This window comes from Balaenoptera borealis (assembly GCF_965194805.1).
Source record: "Balaenoptera borealis genome assembly, chromosome: 8".
NCBI lineage: Eukaryota > Metazoa > Chordata > Mammalia > Artiodactyla > Balaenopteridae > Balaenoptera > Balaenoptera borealis.
This window is the reverse complement of record NC_138865.1, coordinates 48,951,469-48,976,620: the sequence shown is the minus strand read 5'-3', so window position 1 is coordinate 48,976,620 and position 25,152 is coordinate 48,951,469. Positions and strand designations below refer to the sequence as shown.

General features: G+C 35.0%; 2 protein-coding genes and 1 long non-coding RNA gene across 4 annotated transcripts in view; 1 reads left to right on the top strand and 2 right to left on the bottom strand.

Annotated features, from left to right (window-relative positions):
- Positions 1–25,152, bottom strand: part of LOC309632767 (uncharacterized protein) — a 1,168,925-nt gene that overhangs the window by 243,299 nt on the left and 900,474 nt on the right. The gene's annotated exons all lie outside the window — the stretch shown is intronic.
- Positions 1–25,152, top strand: part of LOC309632783 — a 664,345-nt gene that overhangs the window by 233,849 nt on the left and 405,344 nt on the right. The window lies entirely within an intron of this gene.
- Positions 261–23,712, bottom strand: TUSC1 (tumor suppressor candidate 1). Its single transcript, XM_082400616.1, has one exon. The coding sequence runs from the start codon at positions 23,371–23,373 to the stop codon at positions 22,759–22,761; it is 615 nt and encodes a 204-aa protein (XP_082256742.1). The 5' UTR covers positions 23,374–23,712; the 3' UTR covers positions 261–22,758.

The following is a 25,152-nucleotide window of genomic DNA, read 5'->3' as shown; positions in this document are numbered from 1 at the left end:
ACAATGGTATAATATAATTATTATACTGGGAATAACTTCTTCATCTGAGTATCTATAACAGCATCACCAAACAGTAAATGATAAATTCTTTTATTTACAAATAAGTTATTCCTCCTTTATTATTATACTGTACCTATACCAGTCTACCTGATACACTAACTTCTTAACAAGAGGTATCACACCTCTTCACTAAGTTGTTCAGTTCTGCTCCACATCAAATTCTATAGAGCCTTGATTTTCATTATCTTTTTCATAATCACCATCATCATCACCATCATCACCATCATATTCATCATTATTCTTATAGTGTTTTACATTTATTTGTTCATAGGTTTTCATTTTCAAATGTTTATTTGTTAAAAAGGACAGCATAACATTTTAAAATCATATTACTAATTTTCCAGAGGCTAAGGAATAACCTGAAGCACTTGGAAATATATAATAATAAAAATGTTCCCTGAACTTAAGAAGTTTAAACTTCACAGCAAATACATAATAAATAATATATGTTTGTGAGCCTTCACCTAGGGTTTGGGGACCTATGTCTTAAATTTGAGTAATTCTTTACCTATACTCCTTAAAGTACATAGGATTTTTTTCTTCTAAAATTTCCTTCTTTAACAAGTAACTGAAGCTGAAGGTATGCTAATACAGGTACAATAATAAGAGGAAAGTGTACAAGCCTCCTTATAGCCTTTTTTTTTTTTTTTTTTTGGTTTCACATACCCCCACTGAGCCTGTGTTAGCAAAAGATTCCTCACCCAACAGTATTGTATTTCAAGAACACCTGTGCTTTCTGAGATGCACAGGAATTAAAGAGAAGGAAATTCCAATTCTCAAGTGAAAAGTCTATGAGTAGGTGGAAATATTAACTACTAAGTAGGCCAGTGCTACTAAACAAGCCACTAACATGATTTAAAAGATTATTTTATATATTTCTCTAGGTTTAACAGATATATCCTACAGTTGCTATATTAAAGATTTATCACACTGGCCTACAAGGATTGGGGGTCTCTAATTTTCCTTTCCCCTGTGGGACATTGTGTATTCAAAGCCTCAAACCTTTTTTTATCCTTTATTTCATCACAACAAATGTCAACAACCAATTTTTCACCCTATACAACCATAAGGTCTAAGCAGAAAACAACACAATGCAACTCAAAAAAGTAACCTGGATTTACCACTCTAGTAACTAAAAAGGAGAAGAGGGAAGAAAAAGATAACACAAAAGAACAAGGAAAGAAGTTTTCTTGCGTATCTGCTATGAACAGGATACTATGTTAGACAGTTAAACATATCTCTTTTAATCATTACAATTTAGAAAGATAAGTGTTATTATTTTCTATTTATATCCAAGGAAGTGACAAAATCAAACATCTTAAAAAGGTAGAGCTGAGATTCAAACCCAAGTTGTTTTTAATTCTCTAAGTCCGCAGGAGCCAAATAAACCAAATTGTAAGCAAAACAAAATGAGGGATAACTGATAAAAAAATTTTTAAACCCATTCATGTAATTAATGCAAAATATAAAGAGATCCTGGAATTTTTTAACCTCTTGGCAAAGTTTGGGTTGGTTGAACATGCAAAATGGGAAGTTTAATTTGATGACCAAATATATCCCTTCCAAAACATAAATATGAAGCTATTTCTCAGTAAAAGGATGTTCACTGAGTACACAAAATCTATACAGCAACAGATGTTTGGGTTTCAGTAGTTAGTCATGCAATTTTATTTAAAACAAGGTGCCTAAAATCTCATGAAATAGGATGAATTGAGAAATGAAAATGTCAGTTTAGTATTGTATCTTATCAGAAATTACAGCCATTACAGCCCTGAGGAGGATGCAAAATACTGGTACCCCAAAGTTTCATTACGTGCTTAACAATTAAAAGAAACTTTTATTATGATTACTCTTGCTCCAGATTTATGCTCAACCTGTAAAGACTCCTTCACCAGGAGGTGAAGGTCCTAACTGACCTATGTATTTCAGCATTCAGGCCTCATCAAATACATTCTCTAAACCAATGAGTTAGCAAAAACCATACTCTGAGATCTTGAGGAAAAAAAACAGGATGGGACTTCGAGATCTTTTAGGAACTCATGCTGCAATCTATTTTGGCTCAGCATCAATGAAAATGGTAATTTTTATCATAACATGAATATAATGTTAATTATTCCATGATATTCACTCTAACTTCTATTTCTACTGTGTCAGTGAATTTTAAATCTAGTTTGAAAGACAAAAAGTGGCTTTTTGTTTATACGTGAAACAATGACCATCATGTCTACTTACTAAATCACATCAAGCTGTAAGGTTAGGAGGTCCTAAGAGAGTTGAAGCCAGAAACCCTTAAGTTAAAAATTTATACACTCAAATCAAATACCTAATACTTCTTTTTTGACCCTGAAAAGTTAAACATATAAGGTCAGAAGGAATTAAAAAAAAATAGTATTGGCAAACCATGCTGTCATTTTTAATATGTCTTACACAGAAGCTGAGTCCTTAGATTCTGAAATGTTATTCCTTATAATTTATTTTAGAACCTACTTAATTAATATTCATAAGTATCCCTTACTGTCCTTTGTTTCTAAAATTAATACAATTCTAAAACTGGAACTCTTATGTTTGGTTAAGAGCTTAAATCTATGTTATTTTAACTTATGCAAAATCAACTGGAGAACTAAGGATAATTATCCAAATAAATCAACCAAAATCAAAGTTTTGCAGCACTTGTATGTAATGAATAATGAAAAAGATGTTTTAGATCCAAATTTTACAGATGAAACTTTCAGTTCATTATTTTAGAGGTCTGAAACTTGGCATGGTACTTAGACTTACAGAGTACTATGGTAGGCAGAATAATGGTCCCCCAGGATGTGCTCATTTTAAACTCTGGAACCTGTTAATATGTTATGTTACATGGCAACGGGAAATTAAGTTTGCAGTTGGAATTAAGGTTACTAATATTAAAATGACCTTAAAATAAGGAGACCATCTTGAATAACAGATAAGGAGATTATCCTGGCCCAATGTAATCACAAGTGTCCTTATAAGTGAAAAAGGGAAGCAGGAGAATCAATATCAGAGTGATGCAGCATGAGAAAGACTCCACTGGACACTGGGCCTTTGTTGACTTTAAAGGTGGAAGGACACCTTGAATCAAGAAATTGGCTGCCTCTAAAAGCTGGAAAAGTCAAGGAAATAGATTCTCCCCTAGAGCCTCCAGAAGGAACATATCCCTGCTACCACCTTGATTTAGCCCATTGAAACATTTCATACTTCTAACATAAAGTTAGAAGTTTTAACAGAACTCTAAGATTAAAAAAAAAATTGTTTTGTTTTAAGCCACCAAGTCTTTGGAAATTTATTATAGCAGTAATGAAAAACTAATACAAATATTTCACAAACATATTACTAGTAGCTCCTGGATGGTTTATTGGTAGCAACACTCCTAATACCTAATACAGTGTCCTGCCTGGCACATGCTGAAGTAATTACATTTGAATGACTACCAGATTCAATTTCCATAATAGGTAAATTAATCAGACAGACAATATATTGGGTTCACACTTTGTAATCCCTGATACAAGCCACACATATAACTGTTGTTTGAAGAAGTTAGGAAGACTAGAAAGAAGACAAGACTTTATTCTCAATTTTACTTTTTTTTGGTAGAGACAGCAAAATTTCACAAGGAAAAGAAAAAGAAAAATACAATGGCATATAACAATACTGAAGCAATGCTACCAAAATACCTGCAAAGTACTGAAAGTCAAAGCTAATTTTATGTGAAAATAAACCAGAACATTGTTTCAAAAATCTCTCTTAGAATTATAAAAGCAGAAATGGAATTCAGAATTTCCATTTTTAGCAGAGGTCAACTAAAAACTGATGATAATATAATGACTACTAAAATTAACCTTAATATCTGTATTGTTACCTATATCTACATAATAATAAAAATATTTTAATGACTGTTAATTGTAAGGCAAATTCCCCTTTCTTTTCAAAAAAGATATACGTCCTCCTATTTCATAGTCAATACTACTACGAAAACACATGATTGATAAAAAAAATAAGAAAACTTATACTTATTAGTTTGTGATTATATATGGACAGCTCTATTTTGCTATCCCCCAAATCTTCTTAATGAAAGAAAATAATGCAGTAGAAGAAAGAGTGAAAAGTAATTCATTAAGGGGATGTAGGCTACTCCTCTCTAATAGTAATGGACAGGATTCAAATAGGGGGATATTTTCTGGCATCCTTTATTTCAACTAACAAAGCACAATTGAAACTTGTATTAAAAGTGGGGGAAAGGAAAGAGGGGACAAATATAATAGTTGTAATGTGATACAGATATGATTAGAAAGATCAGAATGCATCTTAGCTGTTCTGTTTGCTCAGACTCCAGAACAAAATGAAATACCAGAAAAATGGACATATAAATGTTCTAAATTATAGAAGAAGTATTGTTTGCTTGTTTGTTTTTTCGATTTACACAAACTTGGGTCAAACTGTGTCTATTTTGAGACTGCCTAGGGAGTCAAATTGTCTTTTTCTCTGGAGTCCCTCAATATCATATGGTCATACATTGTATTTGCTAGAACTTCCCAAATAAATAATAAAACGTTGCCTTTATTCTAGGTCTCTTCTTTACACACAAAATGCCATTATTTCTGGGGGAAATGTCAAACTACTTTAAGAGGCTTTGAATCCATTACAATGGGTTAAATTGATGAAATTGAGAGAGTATTTAACATAGTCTGAAGCCTGACAAATATAATCTGGTTGAAATTAGGGGAGCAGCTTAAATAAAAGGTATGAGGGAAATGTGAGATGGAGAAAGTAGATTTTAATATATAATAATAAATTCTGTTTAAGTAATAGAAGACTATGTGCTAATCTCAATCATGATCTAGCTGCAAAAGTCATAAACAGGATTTTAGAGAGCTACATTCAGGACTGCATAGAAAAGATAGTACACCATGATTAATCCAAGTTAATCCAGGTATAGAAGGGTGGTTCAACACTGATACGTATTTCAGCTTCTTAGCAAATTAAAGGAGAATATTGTATGATCATCTCAATCTTTGTGGATAAATGAAAAAATCCGATATCAAGTTATTATAAAACCTTCACAAAATATAAAATAGAGGGGGAAAAAAAAAAAGGACTTGGAAAAAGTGTATCTTCCTAAAAGCAGACCTTTTAAAATCAAGAACATGATAAGGATGTACATTATCGCTGCTTCCATTTAGAGTTCTGGAAGTCCTTGTTAGCACAGAGGAGAAAGGAGAATAAAATTATTAGAATTTTTAATAATATAATTATTCATAGATATTATTATTACTATATAAAATCATCAAAACAGTCTACAAAAAAGTTAGAGAAAATAAGAGAGTTTAACAATGTACTTGAATATATGGTCAGTATGCAATAAAATTCTGTATGCCAGAAAGAAACAAAGAAGGCAATCATCATCATCATCACCATTTTCATCATAATCATTATTTATCATTTATAATAGCTATCAAATGTAAAGTACTTAAGAAATGTTTAACAAAAGATACATAAAAGGTGTATAGAAAAAATATAAATTTTTGTTGAAATATATTAAAGAAGATTCAAATAATTGGAGAGATATGCCATTCTCATGGACAATAAAACTTATGTATAGACTCAGTGTACTATAAATCAAAATTCTAATAGAGTTTTTTTCAGAACTTGACATGTTAAATCTGAAATTTATATGAAAAAACCAAATGACCCAAAAATAGCCACACACAAAAGATGCCATTTCTATAGAAATAAATATGTGATGACAAAACAGAACAATTACTGCTTCCTAGAAGGATGCAGAAGTTGACTGGGAGGAGCCATGAAAGAACTTTCTGGCATGATGATGATGTTCTTCTATAAACTGATAGCCATTTGTGTGATACAACAGATGTATGCATATATTAAAATTCATGAAATGTTACACATAAGGTTTGTGCATTTCTCTATGCTTATTTTACCTAAACAAATATTGAACTCTAGTTCATAATATGTAAGCTGAAGTGTTGGTGTGTTGAGGAGTACTGATATCCTCAACTTACTGTGCAACAAAAATTAGATGAATTGATGGATGGATGGAGAGATAGAATGGAGAAATCTGTAACTGAGCAAATATTGTTTCTTTAAAGTTGAAGGTAAGTTTATGGATCACCAAGTAACCTTATATGACACTTATTCAAATTAATTGGTGCAACCACTTTGAAACACAATAGAATCTTGTAAAATTGAAAAAAGACCTTGCAATTCCACTTTTTCCTAGAGGTACACCTGCACTAATTTTCAATGTACAAGATACAGCATAGTTCCTAATAGCAAAACAATTGGAAACAACTCAAATAATCCTCAAAACAGGCTGAACAAAATTTTGTTGTATTTGCACAATGGGATTTTTTATAATCATAAAAAAAAAATGCAACATGTGGATACACTTTAGGAATATATTGATCAAAAATGCTGTTAACAGAAACTACATAAGCAAAAAAGCAAAATAAGAAATATATTTTAGGGATACTTTTATATATGATGAACGTGTATTTTTAAAAGAGAAAATGATAAATCCAAACTTTAAAATATCAGTTATCCCTGACCATGAGTCAGGAGCATGAGATAGTAAAGGACCACCTAGTTGATGAAGCTGTGTTTCTTTTATTTCAGTTCTTAAATTGGGTGATGAGTTCATAGGTATAAGTTTTACTATTATGGCTCCTATCTTCTATAATAGTATATTAAATATATATATTTTTAAGCATCAAATATTAGGAAATAAAATGCAAACTACATCTACCTACAATGAATTTGCATATTAATAATTAAAAAAGAAAAGCTCAACAAGAGAGATGAAAAAATTAAACATCTAGGAACCACCCCGTTCATGAAGAAACTTCCACATAGGTTGCTTTCCACATATGCCATTGCTGCCATTGCACACACGTTTAATACTTTGCACACGTGTTTAATATTCATGTTCTCAATTTACCTTACAACAACTGTGGCGATACTATTAATTTCCCTGTTTTACACATGAGAAGGCTTAGAGGTTAAGTGATTTACTCAAGGACATACAACTCAGTGGAGATGGCAGAACAGTAATTCAGGATTGCCTGACTCTAGAGCCCAAGATTTATCATGTTGTACCTAGACGTTGTCACTGATTTTCAGGAGTCAATTGCCTTATAGGTCTCCAAATTGAACACTTTATATATTTATTATAGAAACACATTTTAAGAAAGCCCTCAACAATAAAAGTCAGTAAAGTTACAAAGGGATTGTTCCACAACACATCTAAAGATTTTATCTAACTAATAAATAATAAAGAATGGATTTGTAACACTAATTAACCCAATCAAACAATATGAGCTATTGCCAAAAGATAATAAAATTAAGGTTTCTATGTTTTTAAAGTAGTATTTTTGATTATCCTTATATCCACTGATGTTTAAAGATTCATCAGTATCCTCAAAATAAGAACTCCCATACTACCTTAAGTTTCAACAGATGGAGAATGACTGCCTTAGTACATAGGTTATAGTTCAGCCTGAAATTGTCACATAAAAATGGTACTACCCTGAGAATAAATTGCAATAATATCTGATGATCACAATTCAAGTACTAATCTTCATGTTTGTCTTTTGATATCAGATTTTCTGTAGCTCTGAGGAAATAAAATAGATGAGTTTATCTGGCCTTCTCTACATCTTTTATGGCAATGAAAAAATAAAATCTATGTTTGATTTCTATATAAATATTATTTCAGGGAAACAGCTGTTAACTTCTTTTATTTTAAACCTCAGCCTGCCTTTGTATGGATAATCTCTTGGCTATCCTCCAGATTTGCTCTAAGTACTGGTGACTCAACAAATAAAGAAAATGTGAGTGAAGTGACATGTATTCCAGCCTCCACAATTCACTCATAAACCCAACAGTGTTAAGAAGTGACATAAATTATCAAACATCTGGGTTGTAGATAATCTTTGAATCATTTAGAATCATGTAGATAGCAGCGGGTTTATTAGGAAAGAAAATGTAGCATGCGACCTTGAAAACAGGTTTAGATGGCTTCTCTTTATTGGAGTTAACTGCTTTATTCTTTTTGTAATAAGACAGGCCCATTCCTTCCATTGCAGCCAATGACCTTGCTTCACACTTTGTGAGAAAATAGAAAAAGAAGAAAGTAATGTCTTTAGAGTCCCTCAGATAAATCTGCTGCTCCACCTGTATCTCTTTATCCCCTATCCACTTTCTTTCTTATGACAAAGAATGAAGTGTCCCTACTCTCTTCTAAGGCCAGTCTTTTCATTTATTCTCAGACTTCCATCCTCTTGTCCCTATCTCTTCTTTTGGAGGACACTGGTCCCCTATTCATATGCTCCAGGAATATCATCTTTCCCTTTCCACTGTATCATTCCTAGAATTAAAAAACGTAAGAATACAAGTTTCTCTTAATCCTGTATTGGCTTATTATCATTTCATTTTGTTGTTATTGCTATTCCTTTAAATAGGAAAGTCTTGAAAAACCTATTATTAATTGTGCATCTAGGATTCACTTTGTCAGCTCCCCATCTTTCTTTTAAACCACACCACTGAAACCACCCTAGTCAATGTCAACCATGGCCTTGGTGGTGACACATCTCATGGCTGCTTCTGTGTTCTCTTCTTACTCAGCCTATTCATGGTATTTGGCACACTTGGTAATCCCCCGTCCCTGTCACAGGCTCTTTGGCATCCACGAAGTATCATGCTCCTGGTTTTTGTTCTATTCCAAAAGCTGCTCCTTCTAAGTTTTCTTTACTGACTTCAGCATCTTCAGGTGAGATCCAAATATTTGGGAGTTCAGGCCACCTGTTTTTTCTATCTCTAATTACTCTCAGAAGATTTCTTCTATTCTTTATATATTGATGCCCAAATTTTCATATCCAGCCCTGATCCATTCCCTGAGATTTAAATTCTTGTATCCAAGAATTTATAACATATCTTTATGTCTATTTCTAAAAAGGCATTATCTAGATTTCTCTCTTGGTCCCCAGATCAGTCAGACTGATGATTTAGATTGTAAAATGATATTCTATATTTCCAGCACTCAAAGTCAATGGCTTAGAATCACACTTAGAGCAAAATGCAAATTTCTTTTCAGAGTTTCCAAGGAAGTTCTGGCTCTCATTACCTCTCATTTCAACTACATTCTCCTTACTTCCCTCTGCTCACTTCAATTTTCTCTTTCAGACTTGACTAAGACCAGTAGGTAATGAATTAAAAGAAATTTTTTCATGTGTGATTCATTTTAATAGATTCTTCAGGTTTCCTTCTAAAATGCTAAAATGTTTTTCTCCATTTGTACTGCACAACTTTTTAATTGACCTCAAGCTATGTTTTGATTAAAGCAACCCTTGGATTTTTTGATCCCTCATAGTATTGCTGAAAATTTTCACTACTGGTTTTTCAAATACTCTATGGAATTTGATGAAGAGGGCCCTTACTGCTGCTATTCATGTTACCATTATTTCAGAACAAAGATGCATATGTATAACAGGCCACATAACTAGGGTCATCAGTGGGATAACTAGATATAGGAGCAATAGATTTTTAAGGTGCTCTGATTTTCCTCACTTCACAGGGAGTCTGCTGCCTTTTTATTTTATTTCTTCACCATTCAGAAAACTTTAGAGGCTACCTTATAAAAAGTTCAGTTTCTAATAATGGATGATTCCAAATTTTTGTTTTAATTTGCCATAAGGCCAAGAAGACAATAGCTACATCTTCCTTTTCCTTTTGTAAGAAACTTTGATCTAAATGACTAATCAAGTACAGTAAACATTTTACTTTAGAATGATACCTATTCTTCCTCTATCTTGTTTTGTTTCTATTTGATTTTATTTGTAACTGCTGTGTTTAAATATATTTTGTGGGTAAGCTTTGGCAAAATCTTTTTGCAAGTAAGTGGGATATATAAATTTTTGATACATATAATAAACTGCAGTACGGTATTGAGCTGCTTACCAGCAGCTCTCTTTAAATGGAGCTCCTGGTTTTAGTAGATGAGAAATTGAATACAAACCTAAGCTGTGTGATACAAAAATCATTGTAATCCAGTAATAGAAGATGATGTTCTCAAGGGGAAAAAAATAATCCCACTGTATTCTGTACTTATTAGACAGTACTATTCAAAGGAAATATAAGTCAAGCTACATGTGTGCTTTTAAATTTTCTTGAAGCCACATTAAGAAAGTAAAAGAAACAGATAAAATAATTTTATTAACATATTTTATTTACCCCAATATATCAGCTGTTATAATTCTAACATGTAATTAATATAAAAATTATTAGTGTAATATTTTAAGCTTTTTTGACTAAGCGTGTTAAATCCAGTGTGTATTTCACACTTATTTTATGCATCTCAAGTCAGACTACTCAAATACTCAACATCAACCTCTGGCTATGGGCTACCATATTGGCCAGTGTATTAGACTCACATATCTGTAAGTGAATACCAATTTAAGACACTAGTACACTTATGAGGCTATTATAGGAACCAAATTCTAAATCACCATTATGTGGAATACACAGGAAGTTTAAGTAATATAAACAAGAGGAAAGATACATTCTTCACTTCCCCTGAACTCAACTTCAGTGATTCTATAACATAGCATTTTAGATATTTCCTTTCAAATAAACATGGTTTTGTGCTTTACCTCCTGCTGCAGCAACTTCAAAATGCTGCAAGTAAAAAGCTGCTAAAAACTACAAATTGCCACCTAAGAACCCCTGCCTACATGATGATAATTAGTCCTATTTTTGAAGGACCACAAATTACTGCCAAACAATTAGATACATCTCTAGGAAAACTCATCTCGTTTCTTTCAAAATACTTTTTTGGAAGAATAAAAAAAGTAATCTGCTTCCATTCAGCTTGGGAATCTTCTTTTTCCTTTTTCAAAAGTAAAAAATAATTATTTATTCCCTATAATATTCCAGGTACTTATTAGGGATACAGGGTGAATAAGACACAATTCTTGCCTTTGAGAATTCACAATCAAATGAAACACACGATGTACGTTTATATAATGTCACTTTTCAAGATAAATATTCACTTACTTCAGTGAAAGCTTCTAAAAGCAAGCAAGACCTTATTTTTTAAACTATTTTATTGAGGTATGATGGACAAACACAAAGCTGTACATATTTAATGTATACAACTTGATGAGTTCAGAGATAAGTATATACCTGTGAAACTATCATCACAAGTTATGCCACAAACATATCCCTCATTTCTAAAAGTTTCCTACTGACATCTTTAGTTTTTTGTGTGATAAGAACACTTAACATAAGATCTACCCTTTTAGCAAAATTTTACATGTGCCATACAGTACTGTTAACTACAGGCAGTATGCTGTACAGTAAGATCTCTAGGATTTACTCATCTTGTATAACTGAAACCTTATACCCTTTGACTAATACCTCCCTGTTTCCCCCTCCTGGCAACTGGCGTTCCACTCACCGCTGCTATGAGTTTAACTCTTTTAGATTCCTCATATAACTGATACCATGTAGTATTTGTCCTTCTGTGTCTCGCTTATTTCACTTAGGATACTGTTCTCCAGGTTCATCCACGTTGCCACAAATGACAGGATTTCCTACTTTTATAACATTTTATATATATATATATAAAATATTAATATATATATATTAAACATTTTCTTTATCCATTCAGTCATCAATGGACATTTAGGTTGCTTCCATGTCTAAGCTATTGGGAATAATGTTGCAATGAACATGGGAGTTCAGATATGTCTTTGACATCATGATTTCAATTTCTTTGCATATATATACAAAGTGGGATTGCTGAATCATATGGTAGTTCTATAGTTAATTTTTTGAGGAACCTCCATACTATTTTCCATAGTGGCTGCACCAATTTGTATTCCCACCAATAGTATACAAGGGTTTCCTATTTTCCACATCCTCCTCAACACTTATCTTTTTTTTTTTTTTTTTAAATTCTTTTTAGGTAATAGCCATCCTAGCAGATATGAGGTGATATCTCATTGTGGTTTTGATTTGCATTTCTCTGATGAATAGAGATGTTGAGCATCTTTTCATATACCTATTGGTCACTTGTAGGTCTTCTTTAGAGAAATGTCTATTCAAGTTCTTTGCCCATTTTTTAATCAAATCATTTCCTTCCTTCCTTCCTTTCCTTCCTTCCTTCCTTCTTTCATTCCTTCCTCCCTCCCTCCCTTCCTGTCTCCCTTCCCTTCCTTCTTGCTTGCTATTGAGTTGTAGGATTTCCTTATATATTTTGGATATTAGCCCTTTATCAGATATATGGTTTGCAAATATTTTCACCCATTCCACAGGTTGCTTTTTCATTTTGTTGATGGTTTCCTTTGATATGCAGAAGCTTTTTAATCTGATGTAATCTTACTTGTCTATTTTTGCTTTTGTTACCTGTGCTTTTAGTGTCATATCCAAGAAATCATTGCCAAGGCCCATGTTAAGAAGCTTTCTTTTCTATATTTTCATCTAGGAGTTTTAAGGTTTCAGGTCTTATGTTTAAGTCTTTAAACCATTTTGAGTTAATTTTTGTATATGGTTTAAGAGTTCAATTTCATTCTTTCGCACATGGCTATCCAGCTTTCCCAGCACCTTTTACTGAAGATACTATCCTTCCACATTGTGTGGAATATTCATTTTTAAATTGTATCTAAAATTAAATGAGTTGGTGGGAATTTATACAGATCAGGGGAATTAAAATGGGAAGAGAGCTTTATGCATGAAAATTAGAAAGGCTCAGTAATAGTGACTCAAAACCACCTGCTCATACCACTATGCTATTACCTCTCTTAGTGTAAACCTTTTTTCATCTTGCCCTCCCAATTAATATAAACCAAAAACTGAAAAATAAATTTTGTTAAACAAAAAAATGATAAATTATTTTGGATTGAAAAAAGATATTTATAATTTACCTCCCTTCAATTCTTTGCAAGCCTTCCAAGGTAGGGACTGAGGACAGTGCCTGTCACAGAGCAGGTACTCAACATACATTTCAAAAGTGAATGATTGTTAGTTTCATTAATACAAGAATGGATTATTTTAAAATTTCTCACCTTGTATATATGTTTGAGACCTGATCTTCAGAATGCAAAGTACAAACTAGTAGGTGGATTATGCTGTTTCTTTCCCTGTTTAAGATAGCAGGGAGAACATATCAATGTTCAAAATTATGTGTCATTGGCTTTATGCCCTATCAATATCCATGTAGACCAACAGAGCAAATAATCCTCATCATGAAGGACTTTCAAGTGGTACAAAAAATGATAATAAAAATAGTTCACATAAACATTGCATGATAGAAGCAGTAAGATATGCAGGGCTGGTGGGGTTAGAAGTAATTGAATTTAGGTTTCTTTGGTGAATGTTGTGTACATACATTGAAACAGTATATCCACAATTTTATAACGTGTAACACTCAGGGTATTATTTTAATCTCTTATGACAAACGTTTTAGATTAATTGCTTTGATCATTTTGAGACAGAACCAGTTATTTTTAAGCAAAATGATAAGGCTTATTCCTTGTATCATTTAAAAACAAATTTTAATAAAAGTTATCTTAAATATTGTTGCTGTTAGCTTTAGCAAATCCTTTCCATTTGTATCAGGTTTTAGATTTTCAATGCACTTTCATGTACACTCATCTCTTTTGATTTTCTCAACAATTCTGAATTGATGTTACTATGCTATAAGTAAAGATACTGAATCCAATTGATTCTTCTGACTGCAGATTAAAGAAAGGAAATCCCGAGAGACTGCCATAGAAATCCATTCTTCCCTTCCTGTATAAATGTACCTCATTCTTTGCCTTTATCAACATCCTCCTCTGATCAACATGCTGCAGATACAGAGACAGTTTGCCATCTCTGCACAAAGGACCCAAGAACTGTTTCTCATCAACTTCACAATCCTGATGTTAAGCCTGATAAACAAAGAGAGGGCACTGTTTTCCTTACATTTCTTATTAATATTTTATATTTCTTTCCCAACACTAGTCCTGATTGTCAAGTCTCCACTTGGTCCCTCCCTTCCACCCCACGCACACTGCCAAGACTCCAAAATTATGAAATTTTCAAATTTGCACATGCATGATCTAATTAATTATACTTATCCTAATAGGATTAATTCAAGATATACAACATGTAGAAAGAAATCATCAGAATTCAGTTACCAGTAAGACTGCTTAGTGAAATCCAACTTTAGAAATAAAAAGTTCTCTTGTGCATCTTGAGGTTATCTTTCAGGGTTTTCTCTTGCATGTTTTTTCTCCCAATGGCCAATATGATTTCTACACTTGTAGTGTGTTTCTTGATATCCAGAATCACCTGGGCTCTCAGAACCATTCAGCCATCCTTTTATTTATCTCCCAATTAACCACACTTTAAATATCTTTCATCAGTGTTTGAAACTTTTCTCCACTTTTAGAACAGAAAATCAGCTAACTTAATTCAACAAATGATTTTACTGTTTCATTGAAAAGACATGACCTCACTCAATCTACCTGTCTCCAACCTCATTCTTTCTCTATATTATCACCTGCTCTTTTCTCCTTACCTCCTCTTCAATAAGAATTTAATCTATTCCTTTACCAGACTGTTCTAATCATCTGTGCATTTGAGTTAATCCATTCATGAGAACATGTTACCTCTTTATATCTTCTTCCATTGGGCTGTTCATCTCACTTTCCATTATTCGCATCTCTCCTGAAACATACTCAAATTCATTCCATACACAGAATACAAATAATAATACCCTCAGCAACTTTTCCAACTCTGTTCTTCTCTTTAAGATACTTATTTAAAAATATTCATTGCCAAATTCCTTGTAACTGCTCAACAATTTATAATCTAAGAGTTTGCTCCCCAAATCTAATGACTTAATAGAACCATTAATTGTTGATCACAAGTTTACTTGTCAGTGGTTTTGTTGACCTGGGCCTGGCTGAGTTGACCTATACAGGGCTTGTGCGTATCTGTGTGATTAGCTGACTGACTGGTAACTGGCTGGTTGAAGATAGTTGGCTGGCCGTTGGCTGGGGTAACAGGAGTGATCAGTTTACACTCATTCCACCCAGCATGCTAGCTTAACGTTGTTCATGTGGTGACAACAAGATTCTAAGAAAGTATAGCAGTGTTCATGGTCTATTGAGTCCTATACACAAAGACATTGTCAGTTCAGTTGCATTCCATTGGCCAAAGCAAGGAGCAACAAGAAGCTCCATCTGTTCATAGGTAGAGTTGTAAAATTACTTTATAATGGCTATGGATATAGGGATGAATGGACAATTAGACCATTTTTTATTTGGACTCTATCACATCTTGCTTAACTTGTTTGTAGTATTAAACAGTTCATTCTTTCATCAAATCTATCTTCCCTGGGTTTCAGGAATTACAATCTCTTAGATTTCCCCTTACATTTCTAGCCTACTCTTTTGAGTCTCCTTTGTTGGCCTTTGTTAGTTCTTTGAATATACGCTTTTCTCTAAGTTTATTCTTTGGTCTTTATCTCTTATAGCTGTAGATGTTTCCCCCATAATTGTATCATCTTTATCTACTGCCTTGTAACAAGCTCTGCTTTCAGAGGAAACAAATCAAGAAACATACTCTTCCCCAACAACTGATCGTGTTCAAACACTGTTACCACTTAATTGTACCATTCCTCTAATTTCTTTACTGGTATTCCTACCTCCAGTTTCCCCTTTCCTCTAATTATCTGCTGCCTGTGTAATCTTTCTTAAAACTACACCTGATCATAATATGAGCTACTCTACAATTCTAAATCAATCACCTGCTCAAAGAACTTTGATTTTTCTCCATTGAACGATTAAATTCTCATTTGGAGTTTAAGGTCTTTCACTATTTGACCACAGTCTGCTTTACTCAATCCTCTATACCCTTCACTGCAGTCATATTACAGTCTTTTTTATTCCTAGAGCATTCCCTATACATTTCTATTCACATCCCTTTGCTCATGTTCCCTTGGTCTTAAATAATCATCCCATGAGACCCATCTACTTGATCCCCTATGTGTCTTTTAAGAATTAGCTCTAATAACATTTCATGTGAATCCTGTTCTTCCTACTTTGGGTCGTTAATATTTTCTCCCTGATTTCCTATTTTACATTATATGTCTGCATCTTTGCATTGGATGTTAAACACTTCAAAGGAAGAAATGATTTCATAGATTGTATTACTAATGGTCAAAGATTTTATACATGAGTTATTAAAAAATAAATATCTGTTGAATGATATTGAATCACTGAGGACACAATTTTTAAAAACCCTGTAACCAGTAATATATACCTAGTATCTAATTGTAAAACCTAATTTTCATGTGTACCTTTTGAGTTAGTTAAATCAAGAAAGCATCAAACTAGATTAACTGAAGATCAGATTTTGAGATATATCATTTTGCTCCATGGAATCTTCAAGATGCATTAAATTAAATACAATAAAAGTAAAAGTATGCAAATCAATATCAATATCAGTAGTCACTGTTCATTTATTGAATCAACCTTGGTCCCCACAGGAAAAAAATGGCACACTGAAGGTGAGTAATTCTTAAATGGTTCAATAAAGGGCTGTTTGCAAAAACTGGGTATGGTTTAGGGAAACCAAAGGATATGGAGCAGTACTCTGAAGGTAGTAATACCTACTACGGAAAACTTCACCACCCCTTGGGCAGAAGTGGTGAGAGGCTAGAGACCTTACCAGAACCTGGAGAAAGAGAGCTCTGAGAGAAGGCAGACTTATAGGAGCTGTGACCCTTGATAGGCGGAATGCAGTTAAACTGTAGCAACCCCATACCCAACCCTACTTCCTGCTTCTGCCCTTGCTAGTATTTCCATGGCCAAATCCAGCCAGAAACCAATCTTGCCCTGAAACCCAAGGACCAAGGGAGGCCAGTAATGTGGTAAAAAAGAGAGTAAGGTGGAGAAGAATAGAGAGTGGATCTGGAAGGCAAATGTTTGATATCTGGGAGTTATTTTTGGACATTTTGTTTTTATTTTATGCTACTGAATCTTGGTATCAGAAGAATAATTCATGGAATTTATTTCATCATGAAATATATTGCTTAATAAAAATGTGGAAATTTCTTTTTGGCTAAAGGAAGTCTTCAGCCCCAATTATTTCGCATTTTTGTTAAGAAACTTAACATCTGCATCAATAATATGGGGAAAAAAAACACTGTTGAAGGAGAGGATTCAGAAACCTTTTGATTATAGCTTTCTGTTTGAGTACATAATCAACTTCACAGTCAGGTATTTTCAGGTCTTAGAATTATTAGTAGTGCTAATGTGCCTCAATAAAAGTGATTTTATTCTTCTCAGAAAAGGTTGTGAAGCACACAGATTCATTAATATAACTTTGGGGATTTGTAGGTTAATTTGGTAGCCTCCTTATACTTGATAGATACACACCTGCCCTGATTTCTCACTTGAAATGTATAAAATGCCAAGCAAAAAGATACGCACTGAAAAATTCTGATGAATTAATCCTAAACTTTAAAAAGTAGTTGTGAAGATAAAAAAAAATGTCAAAAATCTAAAATAATTTTAATAGCTAATTCTTTTTGTCCCCAAAACCAAGGAACATGAAAAATTATCTTTCAAAAACAGTAATTTTCTTACTTTGGTAGTATTGTATTTTAAAGCATAAAATATAAGTTTAGTTATAATATCTAATTTAAGTCTCATAACAAACCTAGCTATGATGCATATTTGGATACATTCTATTACTCAATTTTCCTATTTAAGAAAAATTCCATGTTAAAAAGATTACGTAATATTCTTGAGGTCCAAAACTAATCAATGACAAACCCTGCAAATGAGCTTTTGACTCCCAGTGTAGTATTCTTTAGACTCTATCAGGATCTATAAATATTTTTGAGCACATAACAAAATGCGTATATCATTTACTATACTAAGAACACTTTAGAACACACACAGAAAGAATAAATTTTAAAAGCATGAGGTAAAAATAAATGTAAATAGAAGACCTGAGATTTTTAACCTGCTCTCAACATACCTGCATACCCTACTCTAAAAATTATTGGTCAATAGTACATACACCAATTTATCCTCTGAATTAAAATAAATTTGCATTCCTTAGTGTTTACCTCATGCAAAATGAAACAAAGGTCCTTAGATAACCTATGCCCAAAATTATGAATGAAGAAAAAGGAAAAACTGTGAAAGGCATTTTTGAGGCAAAAAATTTTAAGATTTGATAACCATTTAGATATAAGGAGCATTGGAAAAGATATTCAGAATGATTTATAATTTTTTTCCTATAGCCATTAGGCAAATGCTGATTATTTGAGTTATGGAATGTAAGAGATAGGACATCTAAGTTTACTTTTGTATTACTATTAATTTGAAAATCTTTCCATAGTTTATTGGCTATCCAGTTTTTCTCTAATATAAAGGATCTGTAAGTTCTTTTGCCTTTTTCTGCATTGGGATGATTGCCCTTGTTTGATTTATAAGAGTTCTCGATAGATATAGATATTAACGTTTTGTCCGTTTTATGTTCTTTGTGTCTGGCCTCTTTTCCTCAACATTTTGTTTGGGAGACACCCATATTTTCATGTGTCATCATAGCGTTCATTCTTACTGTTGTATAGTATTCCATTTTTACTCCTACTAAGAGAATTTCCTAACTCAAAGTGGGTTAAACAATAAGGAAATGTATTTCCTAAGATAACTGGAAGTCCAGATGTAGGACAGACTCTGGGTGTGATAACCAGAGCTGCAATGATATTATTAAGATATAAGTTTTCTTTCATCTCTCTGAACTGCTATTCTTATGATCACAGGATAGCTGCCAGGGTCAATGGGCCATGTGATAAGGTTTTACCAGCAGAATGTGACCAGGGGAATTTATATCACTTTCACACTTGGCCAAGCCTTTCTTTTCCTTTCCCATATGCTGAAACCTGGACCTGCAAGTAACCTATTTCTACCACACAGATGAAACAATGACCTTGGGCAAGGTAGACAAACATGATAAAAAGAATCTGAGACCCTGAATGACCATGTGGAGCATAGCTTCCTGACATCCTGAAGCACCTGAATCAGGAAGTTTATGTACCAGATTTAAAAATCTTGTTTTTAATAGTCACTGAATTGTTGGGTTTCTTGGTTATTAGCAACAGAGTCTTCACCATAACTTGTCAGACCCATTAAGTTTAAAAATACAATGGAGGTTTTAAGTTTAAAATGAATCAAAAATAAAGTGAGGATACCTGGAAAAATGAAAGGCCATGGAAGATTTTTATCAGTCCCAAGTATGAGGTCTGCGGTAGATTGTTGTTCAAGTTCCTCTCTCCAAGAACTCAGTTTTTAGAGTAGAATGCCTATCACTCAGACAAGAATTAAGCACCAACAAACTCACTGCTGTCCTTTCTCAAATTTTCTCTAAAGTCTTTCTCAAATTTTCTCTAAAGTCTAATAAATTAACATGAATAATGCAAAGACTATACTGACAAGTCGACTCTGCATATGAATTTTTTAATAAGCAAAATCCCCTATGGATTAAACACAACATAGTTTAATTCAAATCATTAAGAGATGCTAATCTTAGTTTAAGCTTTAAAATCTGAAATTTGAGCACGATAACCTCATAAAGTCAGACGTGGGTATTATCGGTTTTCCTTGGTTCGTATTTCCATTGCACAAATAGATTTATATAGTGTCTATATCAGATAGGTAAAATATATATCAGGAAAGCAAGTTTATAGTAGAAAAATTAGAACTTATAATTGATCAATTAATCACTGAACAGAAATATTAATACGTTTTTTCATTCACTCATGAAGATTTTATGACAAATTCTCAGTGAAAATCTGTTCCTTTAATCAAAATAGAAAATGGTATTTTGGCACTGGGATCAAAATCATGTTGCTAACAATTATTTAGTATATACTGATGGTTTAATTTATTGAATAATTTGGTATTAGTTTCATCATGGCAGTACTCATAAATTGGCAAATCTATGTCTAAGACTAAACAATACAAAGAATATTTTCAAGTATTCTTCAAATATTCATTATGTTCAAGAAGTATAGCAAGGACAGCTTGTTCTATGATCTACAAAATACCCCATTTTATACTGCTTTGATTTACATCCTAATTTTTACAGATAAAAACATAAAGATGGTATACGTTTGTGAGTAGCAGCAATAAAGATTGCTGATTAAAAAAATGCCAACCCTCCTCACTGAATTTGCTTGCTAATATGACACATATTTTTGTTGCTCATTTCTATTATAAGCCCTCTTTTCATTGCACAACAAATCTGAAGTTATGAAAATGTCACTGTAACAAAGTATGATAATCTGCAGTTTTAGGTTATTTTAGATCAAACTAGAGCCTAGACAAAACTTTTCTAAAATCAACTTTACCCATTTCTTAAACAGGTACATATTTTGATATAACAAAACATCTTTTATATTACTACATGATACTTCTCATCAGGTATCATTGGGGAAATTCAACAAAGTTGAGCCTTAACCCATTTATAGGGGCATTTGGGTTTCAGAATTTTTAAGACTTTTCAGGAATTATGCTCAAAAAAATTCCTCATTTGTGTGTGTGCCTTATTACAAAAGTTTTCTTCACCATACTTATACATGATTTTAAAACAAAGGGTGTTTAAAACTAGTTAAACTTAATATTTTGCTTAGTTCTTGAATCGCCAGTTGCCACAATCAGGAAATATTTTAAACTTTTTGTATTATTCCCTTATTATAAAGGCTTTATCTCCCCTGTTTGTTTAAAAGGAGAGAAAAATGTCAACACATTCGAAATATACATATCTGCTAATACCCATAAAGTCATAGAGGAACAAAATACAGAAGGAAAGTAAAGTGACAGTAAAATATACACTTGAAATTTCACAATTTGGATTATAATTCTTACTGATAGATCTCATTTTGAAGCAGGTATTCTGCAGATAGCATTTCAATAAAATTTTTATAACATTTTAAGGTAGATGGTATGTTCATTTTAATGGTGAGAAAACTAAGGCTTAGAGATTAACTAATTTACATCCAAAGTAGAAGTAGGGCCAATATGCTTTTTTCCATTCTTCAATTCCTACTGCCTCCTAAAAATGTTTTAATTCTTTCGCTATTAGAAAACGACGTAAAGGGGATAGAAATACTTTTCATATACCTACTTATTCTCACCAAGTTTCTTCTCATATTTCTTGGTCATAGGGGAAGATTTTAATGTTCAAAACTATCAATTACTTTTAAGCAAAATACACAAAGTGTCTTCAATACCCAGGATTAGAAAAAATCTCAACACTACTTTCTTTGGCAACTTGTTTTATAATATATACTATGAAATTTCTGGAATATTCCACAAATAAAACAAACATTCTAACTCATGATTTTTTTCTAGCTGTAACAGAAACTCTTCCATTTTTTTCTGCCTCCTTAAACTGAAGTGTTCTCCACCACTTAAACACCCTTTTACACCTATGATTTTTACCAGGTACAATGGTATCCTCTTCATTACTAGGCAAAGGTGTTATTCATTAACAAAGTACAATCAACTGATTTTAGAATATTTAAGATAATCACATTTTTCTTTTTCCTGGACTGAAATTACAACTGAGACTTAAATCACTTTGTTTTGGGACTTCTGATATACATATAATTCATAATTTCTTAAAAATTCTTAAACATTAGCAATATTAGGCAAAGTAGCTGTCTGCTATGCTGTCAAGTCTAAAACGTATAAAAAATATAAAATGTTTAGACTGTCTAATCTTTAGATTATTTTAAAAGATCACTGTTTCATAAAGCGAAAAGAAAATTAGTTTACAAAGGCTAATCAAGTTGATATTAAAAATAGGTATAATATATACATACATGTATATTTCTTAAAGAAACGTGGAAACATTTCACACACTTTAAATAACAGTCGTGGGATAGCTTTAGGTTATTTTCAGTGCACCAAATTTATTTGCCGATCAAAGAATTACTATAGGCAGATAGTTTAAAAATTCCCAGGGCTGGGGGAGGGGAGCAGAGTGGGGTAAACAAATCAGTATATACTAGATGTATAAGGACCAGAGCCAGGGCAGACATGAGTTTCTAAATTATATATATCACCTTTTTCATAAAAGGGTGGTACTTCATAGGCTATCCAAGTAACACCGACTTATAAAAACAAACCAAATACTTAGAATGTTGGCCACATAAGAGAGAGCGGCTGGAGGCTTTGGGAGACTGAAGAATGAACAAACTCAACCAATTCAAAATGTATTATTCATCCCTCAAAGAACCAAAACAGAGGGAAAAAATACCACAGGTCCTCACAACACTCAGAAAAGTTCAGGCATTAGGACGTGTTGACTGGCACCCATTTCTTGCTGTTTTAAAACCCGCCCCTCCGCTGCCTGGCCTCTCTCTACGGAAACGAGCAGCGGCCAGAGAAAGTTGCTTTGTACACGTAGGGACTCAGATGGCCCAGCGCCCTTCTCAGCCTCTGCCGCCCGAACGCGACGCGCCCCCGGAAGTGACCGGGCCGGGCAGGAGGCGGGAGCGCGCGGCTCAGGCGCGCGCTAGCTGGGGGCAACCGTGAACGGAGGAGGAGGAGGGGCCCACGCGAAGCCCCGCCTCCCCCGGGCTGCGGCCTCCGGCTACAGCCAGGGTTCCGAGGGCTCGGGCTCCGGCTCCGGGGTTCGCTGGCCTGAGTCGGGTCTGCGTGGACAGGGCTCCTCCTTGTCCCCACGCGGGCGCGGCCCCCGCTGTTCGACGTGCAACTGCATCAGGGCCCGGCGGTACATGGCCTCCAGCTTCTCAAGCCGGGCTCTCAGGGCCCTGGGGCTGCCCTGCTCGTCCTCGGGGCCGCCGCCCCTAGCCCTCCTGTTCGTGCTGGCCTCCTCGGGGCCCGGGGTCGCCCTCGCCGCCTCCGCGTACGCCCCGTCATCACCCTCGCCGGGGAGCCGCAAGGCCTGACGGAAGAGGCTGCGGTTCTCGCGCTTCAGCCGCCGGTTCTCGAGCCGCAGTCGGGCGTTCTCCTCACGCAGCCGCGCGTTCTGTCGGTCCCGCTCGTCCCGCGCGCGGATGGCCTCTAGGTGGCTCGCTGCCAAGTCGGCGAACCGCTCCTCCAGCTGCTGTCGGGCGCCGCCCGCGCGGCCTCGCCAGCCCCCGCTGCCGCCACCCCCACGAACGCGGCCCGGGCGGCCCTGCCCGCGGCTGTCCCCTCCGCCGCAGCTCCCGCGCCTGGTGGCGCCACCACGCATGCGCCACATCGTCCCAACCGCGTCGCCAGCCCCTTGGGCCGAGGGGCCGCGCGCCCAGGCGCCAGCGAGTTCGGGGCCCGGCAGGGCAGTCGGGGCAACAGCGCAGGAGGAGAGGAGGTGGCGGGCGGCGGCTGCTGGCTTGGGGCCAGAGGAGGCCGGGAGTTTGCCCGGTTTGAGGCGTGTCTTGTCTCCTCGGGTGGAGCTGCCCCCCTGGGCCTGCGAGCTCCAGGCCGGCTCACACAGAATGCCCCTGGGGAGCGCCCTGCGGCTCAGCCCTTCGGCAGCGCGGGGAAAAGCGTGTATCCTCGGCCGGGCTCTGCCAGGGCTCTTCGGCGCGGGCCAGGGCACTGCAGGAACCAGCCGGCCTCGCCCTGTCTCCAGCGCAACCACCAGTTACCTTGCCTTTTACAGGGCAATCTCAAAGCAAATAATAATACAATGAGAAGTTCTGGGACAGCTTTATGGGGCACGTTGAAAAGCTATAACGGGTTTATTTAGAACCCAGCAGTTTAACCCACCTCTAAGCTTAAGGAAACATTCAACAGAGTGGAGCTGAGCACCTGTCATGAGGCCCTCAAGTGGGAACGGGTAGCTCTCAAAAGAATATAGGCATTTCCCAGTTTGTGGACAGCCAGGGTTCCACTTGGCAAATTGTTTGCAAGTCTATAGAAACAAGCTTATACGTACTTGATGTGCTCAGGTCTGTTAACAAAACCTATGAAACTCAAAATGTGTCTCACACGTTCAAGAAACTTTACTCGTAAATTCCAGAATTTCTGGGTGGATACAGCTCATTGAATGAATCATACTCTTTGTTTCTAAGGGACTCAACTTACACAATAATTGGATAATTGCAAAGTAAATTAAGGATAAGACTGATGCCAGAATCTCATGGGAGAGAGAGGTGTTAGCCAGAATCTATATTTTCAACAAGGTCCCAGGTAATTCTTAGGTTAACTGAAGACTTCAAACCACCGGAACAAGTAAAGGAACTAGAAGAGCATTTAAGAAACCTGGTTCACAGTTGGGGTTTTCCTTGAACAGTACAAATAAAGGTAAGTAACTAGGGGAAAAGACAGAATTATTCAACTTTTATCCTAAAACACCACAAACACAATCTCTCAATTGTCATTATCATTTCATGAAATCAAAAAGTAGGATATATAACTTCAGAATTTTAAGAAATATAAATTTAGTTTTATGAAAGAAAAGACCATATCATTCTTAATTTCCATTAAAAGTAGATGGTGAAAACTTTGTTGCAGACATACACCAACTTTTCTATGTATTATTGAACAAAAAAATAAGTTTTTTCCCATAGTGTGTATAGAGACTGCAAGAAAAAATGCTGGTGTGTAAGGAAAGGTGATTAGTTCCCGATTTTAGACAAGAGCTTTAGGGAGCCCTGAGATAAGAAGATAGATATGCCACACAAGTTAGAGAAACTGCATAAGAAAGATTCAGTCACCCCTTGGGTGTTATGAATTGAGTACTAGTGTCTTTTATTTTTTGTTGGCTTCACTCTTCTTACCCTTACATTAGTAAATCTACTAGTATTCTCTTTTTACAATTTATCAGATTAAAGCTGCTTTGTTTCCTTTGTAGAATATCTCGTAAATTTTTGTACCTAACCACTGTAATGAACTATACTGAGTTTCCTAAAGAACACTGACACTGGTTATATAAGGCCTCCATGTCCTACTCTCTACCCCTGATCCAACCCCAAAGTGCTCTCTTTTGCCTTGATAAATTAATGAAGTAATATAAAATATCATGAAAAGCAGGTAA